The following is a 12,563-nucleotide window of genomic DNA, read 5'->3' as shown; positions in this document are numbered from 1 at the left end:
ATTCTGTTTGAATGGGATGTATTTTCATCTTGACTCTTCTCCCTGTTTTATGTTATTTTTACATTACGTTAGTATAAATGACTAATATAAAAGTAAGAAGCTTGAATAAGATGAGCTGAATGATTTTAACTAAACATAAGATATAGAATATTACATAGCCCAAAGTAAAGCTTCTGTTCCCATGGACCATATGCGGGCTTGTTTGCCTAAACAAAGATTTGCAACTCCTTTTTGATAAGGGTTGGTAACAATGTTGATCCTTATCATATTTTTTAGTTTCTTAACACAAGGAAACACATCTGCTACCTCGGAAAGTTGAGCTAGAGCGGTAGCTTGAAGTGGTCCTTAAGGCTCTCTCATACAGATCTGCTCTGTCATAGAGAGAGAAATAACATTCTGGATGTGCACCTTACATGGATTTGGATCCCTCCATCAAATGTGTCACCCCCATTTCACCCTTACTTGACCCCTGCATGTTCATGTAGTTTCTATAGAACCTGAGAGACCGAACTACCTAAGTTTCACTACTTAACAAAGATAAGCCGTGGGTTCCATCAGCAAAATCACATACATATAAGATTGATGTTTTAAAAAATCTTATGATTATGTACTCTCCGATCTAAACGTTTAGGCACCCGAGCTCAATGTTATTCACAAACTAACAAGTAGAGCTACAATAACAGGAATTGCGTTGAAATTTAGTTAGTTTATTTCTGCATTTAAACATATACATATAGCTTAAATAATTTATAAAGAATAACTTCCAGTTTTTATGTTGATAACAAAAAAAAAACAGACATCAGTTCTTGATGTAATGACAAGTGGCTCCTAGTTTACCAAAAGACTGTGTAGGTGGAGAAGTCTATAGCAAAGGGTAAAAAATATTCCTTACAGACTATCTTAACACCAATTAAACACAGTATCTTACGTTTCACAAGAGACTGTCTCAATCACATTGAACAACTTCAATAATTACAAGCAATACAGAGGCTATATGCAACAAATCTAAGGCTGGAGATGATGATTCAAGACCGTATCAGAAGCAGGAGACCCTGATTTTAAAATCGCAGTGATATCACCTTTGGCAATCTGGCCATTTGTGCTTGCAGTCGTGCAGGCGCTAGCCGCAGTAAATTACAAAACCTTCACAATTTAATCTGTGTTTAAAATGAATAATTTTAAATAGTGAAATACAAAAGTACATACATAAAATGACAAATTGAACAGTTCCATAACGTGACCAATGTCAAATTTTTGAACCAATTGGTCAAGAATAAAAGTAAAGTTGGTACTTTAATAAAAAAATTGTTTCATATAACAAAACAAAAACAGTACATTGCATCACAAGAGTGGGTTACTATCCTTATCACCTTCTTATAAACATCATTCCTGGACCTATTCCTGATGAGACCAAGAATACCTGACATTCTTGTTTTATAGGACCCAGGACAGCTAATTGTAGTGAATGGTATGATCTGACACTGTGTCATCAGTGTGTACACCAAGTTTTATTCCTTAAGAATACAAACATTTAAATTATGCTCTTGACATTCACTGAATGTAGTAATTTACTAGCACTGGTAATCTAGTAAATTACTTCTTGAGTGTGGGGTACTTCCAGGTATTAAATTACCAAAATTAAGATCTTTAACCCACATTGTAATATTATCAGATGTTTCTAAAAAAAACTTATATTTGCTTGCTTCATTAGTGTAAACTAGTTGTTCAGATTTTATTTGTTAATTTTGTTTCAAAGTTTGAATAATAGTTGGATTTTTGTTAGTTTTTATTTTTTTCATATACAATAACTCGTAGCTATGCATAATTAATGAAATAAAGATAATTGGTCTTTTAAATCTTTAAAAACAAAGTATGTTTTACTTATAGAAGTTTATCTTCCTTGTGTTGTGTAAAATAAACTAAAATAAATGTTTAGCACAATATTACAGGGCACTCAGACAGAATTGGTTGCATGAGGAGAAAGTGAGTGCATATATGAACAAGAAAAAGCATTCCTATTCTAGCTGAATGCCCTGTACTTCCCAACTCTTTTGCCAGGTGCTCCTGGTGGTCCCAGCTCTGGTGGCTACTGTATACACTGTTATGACAGTAGTTCCCCTGATTACACAACCTCCAACCAGGTACATTGTGTCAGCGCTCCTGGTTTTGCTGGGGATAGTATTCTACTATCCTTTTGTCTTCAGGCAAAGACCAGCCATGTCAAAAGGTACTCAGCAATATTTTTTGCAATACAATACTGTAGCCACTTCCATTTTCTTGCTCATAATTTGGATTTATAGGTAATTTTATTTTTATTTACTAAAGATAGTTAAAACTTGTTATGATCAAAGATTTTATTTCAATGGAAGTAGTTGGTTTGGATGCAAATACGATGTAACAATATTTTATTTCTTAACAAATTTTCCTATTAATTATCAGTGATTCCTTCCAATGACTTTCAGTATAGTAATTTGAAAAAATGTTGTACTTACTTTTTTGTTGTCTTTTAAATTCCAAACAATCAAGGCCGCATTAACTTCAAGTCAATCTTAGGCCACTCTATGATTTCCTGCTCCTCCCCTAATTATTAGCATATACACAAGTTACATGTAAACACAACTAAGAAGACATTTGGGCAGAGTGAAAACAATGTCATCCTGAAATATTTGATGACAACTTACACAAATATTTCAAATATATTTGTTGTTGGTTTTGCCAATGGCGCAGTGTAGTGGGTACGGCGGTTATCGCAAGATAACCAGATCAAGCAACGCCGAGCGTGGCTGCTGCTTGGACAGGTGACCGCTGAGCGATCCTGTCCTTGCAAGCGGCCCGCCTGCCCGGCCATTGGTGGTGGTTCGGAAGTCACCTTTAAGCCGTTGGTCCCCAGGTTAAGTGTTAGAGAGGGCTTCTTAGCCCTAACTTCGCCTGGTAAAATAAGACATTCTTTACTTTTTTTTTTTTACAAATATCAGATTCCATTAGTGTTTAGTATATTTTGACAAATGTTTTATTAGCGATCCAGCAAAGTCTACTTTGTTTTTTATATATCACACATGAATGCCAAACAAACCTAGAGAAACACAAAGCAAATGATTCCAATAGTTCTTGGCACATTTTGGTGAAACGATTTTAGTGTGGTTTCTCCTTGAACATAAATGTCAAACACACTCTAAAAGTACCTAAACAATCCTAAATAAATTATTTCACTACCTTTTTTGGATTATTTTGATGCATAGGTAGTTCTGAAGTAAAATTAGCAACACCTACTATGTTTTTATTATATCCGGAACATAATGTCAAACAGATACTGAAAATAGCTAACAACAATTTAATACGTTCTACAGTATTTTTTGAAATGGGAACCACCAGCTTCAAAAGTCAAGAATCACAAGCAATGCGTGGCAGGTGGCGGGATGATAGTTTTGTACAAGGTTACTACAACGTGTAGAGTTCATGTATTTGCTGACACTGTTCAGTTTCTATGGGAGCTGTAATACAGGCAATAAGGTACCAGAATATAGATGGTCACCTACACCATTCCCGTATACAATCGCTGCACTGGCCCCTGCCGAGTCAAAAGTTACACCCATAGGCCTGGGCTAGTAGACCTTATAGAAATTCGGTATTTGCAAACAATGATGGTATTTTACTTAAACTAACTTTGTTTACTTTAATATATAATTTTTTCTAAAACACATTTTGATATCTTAGTGATAATTCAGAGATTTGATTCTCCTATAACTATTAAGAGAAAGTAAGTTGTAGAAATTCTTATCAAGTATTAAAGTTGCCTCTTGTAGAAGTGTGTTGAGTTTAAATATTTATCACTTTGGTCTAGTTTAATAAATATTTTTAAGGTGTAATAAACTGAAACGTCTGTACAAAACAAGTCGTAATGGTGTGCCATGTTATAACGCATGCCAGTTGGAGGCTTAACAATCCTTTTTGTTAAGGTATCATCAGAATTTAGTTTTTTATTGAAATTTTGAAATTTACAGTTGATATAATGTATAGTTTGACTGGCCTTTATGTATTTCTGTGCAATACTTTGGGTTTAATGAATTAATTCTATCTCCAAAACATTTATTTTCACAATATTTTATTTTATTTTATTAATAATATTAATGTGCTTTAGTTTCAGATAAACTTTCAAGATTTATTCAAGACATTTTACATGTAGAACCACAGACAGCAGAATAAGCCTGGATAACTATTAACACAAGTACTTACAATATTGTATCATCTAAGGTTAATATTGATCGAACTGTGCGATTATTTTCTGAGTTATAAAAACAGCTTATTAAAATGCCAACCTTATATTCTTATGAAAATCCTCAACAGAGTTTAATTTTTCAGCAGAGTGTATACCTACATACGGTGTTACCTTCACCTGCCAAAATGTAACAAGATATACTATTAATTCAATTGATGAAAGTAAAAATAAACTGATTAAGGAGTGTACTATATATAAACAATACAAACATTGAAATAAACTTTAAATTAGGTAAATGGAGGCTGGTCATGAGATCTATACAAAGTTTTTAGTGTCACCTTTACAGAGGTGATAGAACAGTGGTGCATTCACCATCTTTACATCTAGTTGCTTGGTCATCTTGTGGCAGAAATTTATAATTTACTAGCAGTTACCTGCGGCTTTGTACGCAATTTCCTGTTGAAAAACAGGACACTATATTCACGTATTCTTTATCTATGACATTTTAAACACTGAGATAATTGATAGTCACTCAGAGCCTGATCCATTTTAGATTTAAGTTTAAAGAACAGTGTTTTGGGACCCTGGAGTCTTAGAGTGAAATAGTTTTTATAAGATTCAAATTTCTCTCTAACATTCCATGATAAGTTATAGAATTGCCCCGATGATTCGGTAACAATTGAACTATTTTAGGCCAGTGTGGAGAAATCCTTCAGCCGAAAACAATAGCAATTAATTATATAATACCTGGTGGGGTTCTGTGCAGTTTAGGAATAGAAGTAAGCTTATCTTAGATATATATTATGTTAGTGTCCATGGTTAAACAGCTTCAAATGACAAACAAAGTTTCTAATGGCTCTTACTTAAGGCTGCATTTAGGTGAGTACTTAGTAATCCTTGTATGAATAAATACCCCACCTTCAACAAGATTTGATCACAGTCATAGTTGTTAGTAGGCTACTATAATTATGATCTCTCAGACACTGAGAAGGACACCACAACAAGGATCTTACCAGAAAAATCTCCAGAGCAGAAGAGAAACGTGAAGGGTCTCACATTGAAAATAAATTAGTTATCAATGGAAAAATACTATAATTTAATCACAGTTTTCAAGAATATTTACACAATATACAATACAAAACTTGTACAAATTAAACACAGTAAATTTTATGAAATTGTAGAACACAGCAAATCAACAAAATTTAATTCATAAAGACTATAAATGATCAAACTCTGTTGAAACCAATTTATAACAGATAATAAAACAGGCAAGATAAAAACTAATATCATTTAATTACAACATTTTGAACAGTATTAAAGTATGTAAAATAACTGAAATCATGTTTAGTCATAATGTATGAACAACTAACACAGTATTCTCATAAAGTAGTATAATCCTAATATATACTGAGAACAGGAAATTAAAAATTGAATTAAATACACTACATTTCATATAACCAACAATATTTCATAAAAAAGACAGGCTTCAAAAAATAACTAATGTTTATTTTAAAATCCAGTAAGTTTTAGTACATAGTCAAAATTAGTTCTTAGCTCATTGGCGAATGACCTAATATAATAAATCATCTGTCCTCCCTGAACATATTCAATAAAACTGTGAAAAATGTAAAGTTACTTAAATCTTTGATCCCATTTTTAAATATTTAAATTATTAAGCAAATTTGTTTCATGCAAAGAAAATAGTTTTGTTAAAAAAATTAAAGCACATGATGATTTTTGGGAATTTAAAATTATAATTTAGGCTATTCTTAACATTGAGTTTATATTATATTAATATGTATTATAGTGATATACAGTTAAAAGTTTATTAATTCAATAATATTTTTTTAATCGGTAGTTTTTGTCTAATGCATCATGTTTGTAAAACTCACTTTTAAACCGTGTTACCATCATTATGGAAAACCTGTAGATTAACTTAAATATGTTATGTTATAGTTATGTAAATAAATTTTCAGGATACTAAAACAATAGAGAATGATATTTGTAATATAATAATAAATCCCAGATACATTAATTACAACAAGGCATGAAATCTGGTATATATTCTACTATCATGTTATTACGTTTTAACTCATTAAACTGACCAATTGTTGAAATGTTGAAGATGGAGCTTATATTGGCTACTGTTAACTTAATTACATTTAAACACATAAACCAATATTTAATACTTTTATTTTTGTAAGGCCTCACAAAAATAAAAGTATTAAATATTTGGTTTATGTGTTTAAATGTAATTAAGTTGACCAATTTGTTGTTTGTTGAAATAAGTTGATTTAATTCAATTGAATTGACTTTCAAAAAATATGAATTTTAGAAGAGAGACAAGTAGACAATGGCTAATCAGCAGATGGCTGTAAAATCTATCATCTGATACAGAGGCTCTAAGTAATATTGTATCTGGTTCTCTCTCATCATCTATCTACTTGTAGCACATCTACAAATAACCACAGTGAGATTTTTAATGTTCCTTATTAGTGGTACATAAATTGGTTGACTAATTTCCTTTGATTTCACATTCATTATTAGTTTTGCCTACCAATATTTTTTAACCACAAGAAACATTTCCGCTGCTATAGTATTCACTGTCAGTTTTATGAAATGTACAAAGATACAGTAATGAGTGGAGGTAAAGTTTTGGAAATAGATGAGAGATTTTAAAGATGGCCTTGAAAATATTTATGACGAAGAACATTGAGATCAACCTCAGGTGACTTAGAGACTGCAATTGATACGAATATTCGTGAGGACAGACAATTCACAATATATTTAGGTTTCACAAGAAAATCCCAAAAACAATTTTTTTAAAAACAAATAAGAAATAGGTATCCAACTCACGTTTTAAAACATTTTATAGACCCCACCATGCAGTCAAATCAGTTTATCACTTGGATATTGTCAATAAAATACCACATAACTAGATGATAAAAACAGAATATGTTGTTTATAAATCCATAATTGTTTCAATATAGCCTATATTATATCCATAAAGATTTGAATAGAGGCAAATCGTAATACTGACTTAACATTTTAGCAGACAATTTTAATATGTGTCTATAAAATAAAAGATTTTTCCAGTTTGGTTAATTTTGAATAATTTTGGTGCCCGCCATTTAAAATATAATAATTTATTCTATGGTGAATAATCTTGAATCCACCATCTTACATTTACGTTTGATATGTTAAAAACAAATAGGGTACGTGATATAATTTTTAATTGATTTTTTAAATTCCAAGTTCATTAGTACAAACAGTTATCACCATTTGAATTAATAAATACTGAATTTATTAATAAATTAAATACGGGAAATAAATTTGTGTATTGTGTGGCTAATGGGCTAAAGTTGATAATGCATTAGAATGTTCAGTTAGTTAATAACTTATTAAGAATTAAAACAGGAATTTCTTATCTCTTTCTGGAAACCAAAAATGATGTCTTTCTTTATTTTAAGGAAAACTACTTATTTCTAGGAGTTATTTAGGTCAGTTACATATTAAAAAAAAGAAATGGCATAATATCTCAACTCTGGATATTAAAATTACATATTTAAAAGCTGCGTTTTTCCTAATAACTGTAATTCATAAAAAATAGAATAATATTTTATGCCACTCAACTAAAAAAAGATATTTTACTTCATCCTATTTGTACTCAAAATATTAAACATAAATCCAAGACGGCAGAATCAAGGTGACCTCCTAAATTAACAACTAGCCAAACTAAAAGTACCTTTTATTTTAGAGCACATACACAAAGTAACTAATAATTCTGTTATTATTAAGATTTTTCATATCTTCCATTTTTTATGGACATACTGAACATTAATTGCCAGTATAATTCTTTTGTTTGATCTCAATACATTAATCCCTCCAGAAATTCTCGTATTGGAAAAAAATACCATGATACAGGGAATTCAGGAGCAATCCGGCCATCACAAAACTGTTTTGAGATAATTCGCCAATGGGTTAAGTTTGTAACAGTTACCAGAGTTAATCTATCAAAGTTACTCTTCACTCAATCTTAAATGAGCAATCTGTATCATTGTCCTCAAGTTTCTCCAGTGATCTGGTGTCTGGATTGTATCTCCATCTTTTTAACATGTAAGAGGTCTCCTTTCTCAGCAGGGATGGAAGCAGATACTTATACATGTGAATTGTGCAAGCTGAAAATATCAAATATGTTTAATGAAAATACAGATTATATTTGTAAACACAGATTACAATAAATTTTCATGTTTCCAACATATGACTTCCATACTAATGAAAAGCTACAAAATGGTCTTAGACTATTAAGTTTTATAAATGAATATCTTAAACTTAATTTCAGTATTAAATGTAGATAATTGATTAACCACAAATCATAGTACAAATAAACAGAATACAGTGACTTTAATTGGAACAAAAAGTATTAATAATTGAACTTTATTGTAATACAGTTACAATTAGAAATAACTTATTCGTTATTAAGTAGTACAGATTACTTACTAATTAAAATCAGTACATCAATTGCAGCGGAAAGTGTTGTCCTAATCCCATAATGGTAAAAATTACTTACAAAGTAATTATTTATATTACTTTGAGCCAAAAATGTTAATGACCATCTCAAGAGTCTCAAAAGGTTATCTACTCATAAATCCAAGTTTAATTTTAAAAGATATAGTTTAGATTTATCTGCATGGTTAAGTATGACACTGAAATATTTCTAATTAATAAAGTAGTATTAAATAAATAAATAATAAAAATGCCTTTATTCAGTGAACATATTTCATTGACACATCGTTGTTTTGCAAATCTACTCTTGTCAAATCAAGATTTAGTTCTAAAGATAAATTAAAAAAAAAAATCAGTAGCAGTCGTGGGACTGCCGATAGAAGTGAAAACGGAACTATTAAGTTGAGAGTAATTAACAATACGTTATAGTAGCAGTACATCTGTAATTGTAAATGTGACGCGTTTTTAATTTTCCAATTTTAAAATCCACGAAAAAATATTATCAAATAACTAGAAATCTATTTTACCACGCTAGTAAGATAAATCTTATACCGTAATAATACTCATTTCATGATGAAGAGGTTAAATATTAAAAACATAATTAAAATGAATAATGCTAAATTTTAAATACAAATATTCGTACAAATATTAAAAATGTTTAAAAATATATTCGTTGTTTTCATTATTTATTTATCTGTATAAAAATATGTTGTAATTGCTCAATATTAATAGTTAGTTAAACATAGAATACAAGTGAGTAAACACCGACGAGTGAACAACAGTGAGTTGAACCCCGTTGTAAATAATACAGTTATTGCTACGGATAAAGTATATAATTGCAATAACAATTAAACCCACAATATTTTTAAAACTAATAAATTAGTTAAATTAACTTGGTTCTTTCGTAAAGGTATTTTTATTGCACAATAAACTAATTTATTGAGTTAATACGGTATCAGTGAGCCAATGCGCCAACTACAGTTCCGGCAGAAACGTTCACTCATCACTTCATACGCTACTACAGGCTAAACTAAACTTCCAATAAAAAAATGATAAATTACAAAAAAAATATTCATCTATTTTCACACAACTTTCTCGCTGACAAATTTTGTCTGACCAAAAAATAAAAAAAATCCTTGCTTACTACTTTTTTCTTGTCATTGTAAACGCTATGTAAAATGTAAACAATAATCAAAATTATTTAGAAATTTTTTTAATATTTAAAAATGTAACCAATAGATTGCCAATATTAAGAGCTTTAATTTGATGCATCTTACAGAATTTTACGACATTGGCTTCACTTTTAAATCGCGAGAGGAAGCCGTAAAGGTCACTGATTTTCGCAGTCTGTTTTCATACTCCGCCGGGACAGTTTTAACACAGCGAGACTGACTTTTTCATGCAGGTTAGTAGTCCGCGGCCAAGTCTACGGTTAAAAAACACAGCGAGACTGACTTTTTCATGCAGGTTAGTATCATTAGCATGTCGGTGACGCGAACCGAGGATTTTACCCTCTACCAAAACGCTCAACGCGCCTAAAGAAGTTTTCACTTCAAAAACACATATATAAACCCAAAAACTATACATGGATTATTATAATTCTATCTGGAGAATCTTGTACATAATGATTTCCTAACTTTAGTTTTAAAAACTAGCATAAGATACAACATTCCTGGTGTGTTCTGAAAGGCCATTAAACAAATGAGGGCCAAAATACAAGAAGCCCCTCCTCCCGACCTCCAGCCTCACATTAGGTAAGTAAAGCTTTCCGTCCTGGAGGCTGAAAATGAACCTGATTCTGAGTTCTGTAATTTTTGGATTCTATGCATGTCCTCTCTTGATATACTGTTCCCATAAGCAGGATAACATTAGCTGCATACTGACTAAAACAATGACTGCATGAGCCGCAGCAGATTCTGGTAGCAGTGTCCTAAACCTACGCAGGCCTCTCAATCTACCAAGAGCACCCTAGGAGGCGTAATAAACGTAGTCAGTGAAAGTGAGATCACTGTCAAGCAAACTGAGAGTGTTAACCAAGGATCTGCACCAGGTTGTGTTGGACAGTATGAAGGACTGAACAATTGTCTGCGATGAACTTAAGACCATTGTTCACTGATCAGGTTGAGACAGTTTGAAGGCGTGTTTTTATCTCATTAATGGCAGTTGCCATTTTCTCAGGCCTATACGCCAAATACAGTTGGCAGTCATATGCATACAGATGAGTAATACAATATGTTGCACATCTAGGGAAATCAGAAGTGTACAACTTGAACAGTATTGGACAGAGACAACTTGTCCTCTTGAGGTACATCTCGCATTTTAAAAAGAGGTTTAGAGCTTTTGCTGCCAAGCTTGGTGATTTCCTGTCTTTCTTTCAAACAGGAATTTAACCAGCTTATCAGCCCCAGCCCCAACATTTTTTGGTCAATCAAGTCAATTGCTTGAGAATAATCAAGTACAACAATGGTAATGTATCTTCCTTTAGCCTCACTTCAAATAAGTCATTAAACAATTTGGTGAGGGCCATGCATGTTTCTCCTGAATCCTGACGGCAGTTTTGGTAGAATTTCTTCAGTAATTATTTGTTTTATAGCAATCTTCTCTACTATTTTTTAGAATACCTCTACTATATATATATATATAACTAGTAGTATTGAAATTGGTCTTAACTGCTCAACACAAGTGGGTGCAGTGGATGTACGAGGGTCGTCCACAAAGTAACCTCCGTTTTGAAATCAAAAATAAACCAGTTGAGATACAAAAACTTTATTATATAAATGTTAAAACTGCAGCTTTTCTCTACTTTTCTACATATTCACCATACAAATTCAAGCACTTATCATATCTTTTAACAGTTTTTGAAATTCCGTCTTTAAAAAAATCTGCCACCTGAGAACGTAACCAACCTGTCACACAGCATTTTTAAGCTCTTCATCACTCGCAAACCTCTGAGATGCAAGCCACCGCTTCATGTACGGGTAAAGATGGAAATCACTGCGAGCCAAGTCCGGGCTGTAGGGGGGATGGTCAAAAACGTCCCATTTGAACTTTTTCAAAAGTTCTGTTGTTCTGTGAGCTGTATGAGGGCGGGCGTGGCGTTGTCATGGACAAACACAACACCAGATGTCAGAAGACCACGACGCTTGTTTTGAATTGCTCGTCGTAGCAGTTTTAAGGTTTCACAGTAAGCTGCAGCTGTAATGGTCGTACCACGCTCCATAAATTCAACTAGCAAGATGCCCTTAGCATCCCAAAAAACTGTAGCCATCAATTTTCTCGCTGAAAAAGATTGGCGAGCTTTCTTTGGCTTGCTTGGCGAAGCGATATGACCCCATTGTATTGACGGACTACACCTTCGCTCATAATGTTTGGGCCATACACCGCACTCAATTCACGATGAATTTCAGCTGCTGTGTAACTTTTCGACCACAGAAATCTTATTACACCACGCACTTCACACGTGGCGGGATTTTCTATCACGGCGCTCATGTTTTTACGTTGTACCAAAAGAACGCGCAATCGCACAATGCTCTCCCTTGCACAACTAGAAGCGTACTGAACGGCTGCGCACACCGATGTGAGAATGGCGGCACTACCCCCACTACTTATCGCGCCACGCCCAAATGGCGGTTACTTTATGGACGACCCTCGTACTATGCTCTCTTTCCATTCTCTTGGATAAACACCACTTTGTGAGGTTCTATCTATTAGATGTGTAATGGCTCCAATGCATATGGACTCACACTTAATCATCTGTATGGACAGTCCATCATTTCTCACTGCTCTTGATTTTGTTTCTTTCATGGCTTGTTGCACATCTTCTTCTGCCACATCAGTTAAA

The 12,563-nt window shown here is 32.6% G+C and overlaps 2 protein-coding genes across 8 annotated transcripts in view; one reads left to right on the top strand and one right to left on the bottom strand.

Annotated features, from left to right (window-relative positions):
* Nucleotides 1-4,315, top strand: part of LOC124364388 (b(0,+)-type amino acid transporter 1-like) — a 28,845-nt gene extending 24,530 nt beyond the window's left edge. For all 4 annotated transcript variants that reach the window (XM_046819824.1, XM_046819813.1, XM_046819833.1 and 1 more), the window contains 2 exons: nt 2,059-2,227; nt 4,139-4,315. In XM_046819824.1, coding sequence (XP_046675780.1) covers nt 2,059-2,227; nt 4,139-4,203 — 234 coding nt within the window. In that variant the 3' untranslated portion in view covers nt 4,204-4,315. The remainder of the gene's footprint in view (nt 1-2,058; nt 2,228-4,138) is intronic.
* A 973-nt stretch (nt 4,316-5,288) lies between these two features.
* The window catches only part of LOC124364367, a 109,108-nt gene continuing 101,833 nt past the window's right edge, over nt 5,289-12,563 (bottom strand). For all 4 annotated transcript variants that reach the window (XM_046819799.1, XM_046819790.1, XM_046819781.1 and 1 more), the window contains exon 8: nt 5,289-8,394. In XM_046819799.1, coding sequence (XP_046675755.1) covers nt 8,243-8,394 — 152 coding nt within the window. In that variant the 3' untranslated portion in view covers nt 5,289-8,242. The remainder of the gene's footprint in view (nt 8,395-12,563) is intronic.

The sequence above is a fragment of the Homalodisca vitripennis genome, chromosome 1 (genome assembly GCF_021130785.1).
Source record: "Homalodisca vitripennis isolate AUS2020 chromosome 1, UT_GWSS_2.1, whole genome shotgun sequence".
Classification (NCBI taxonomy): domain Eukaryota; kingdom Metazoa; phylum Arthropoda; class Insecta; order Hemiptera; family Cicadellidae; genus Homalodisca; species Homalodisca vitripennis.
Note: the sequence above shows the minus strand (reverse complement) of the source record. Positions and strands in the feature narration are given on the sequence as shown.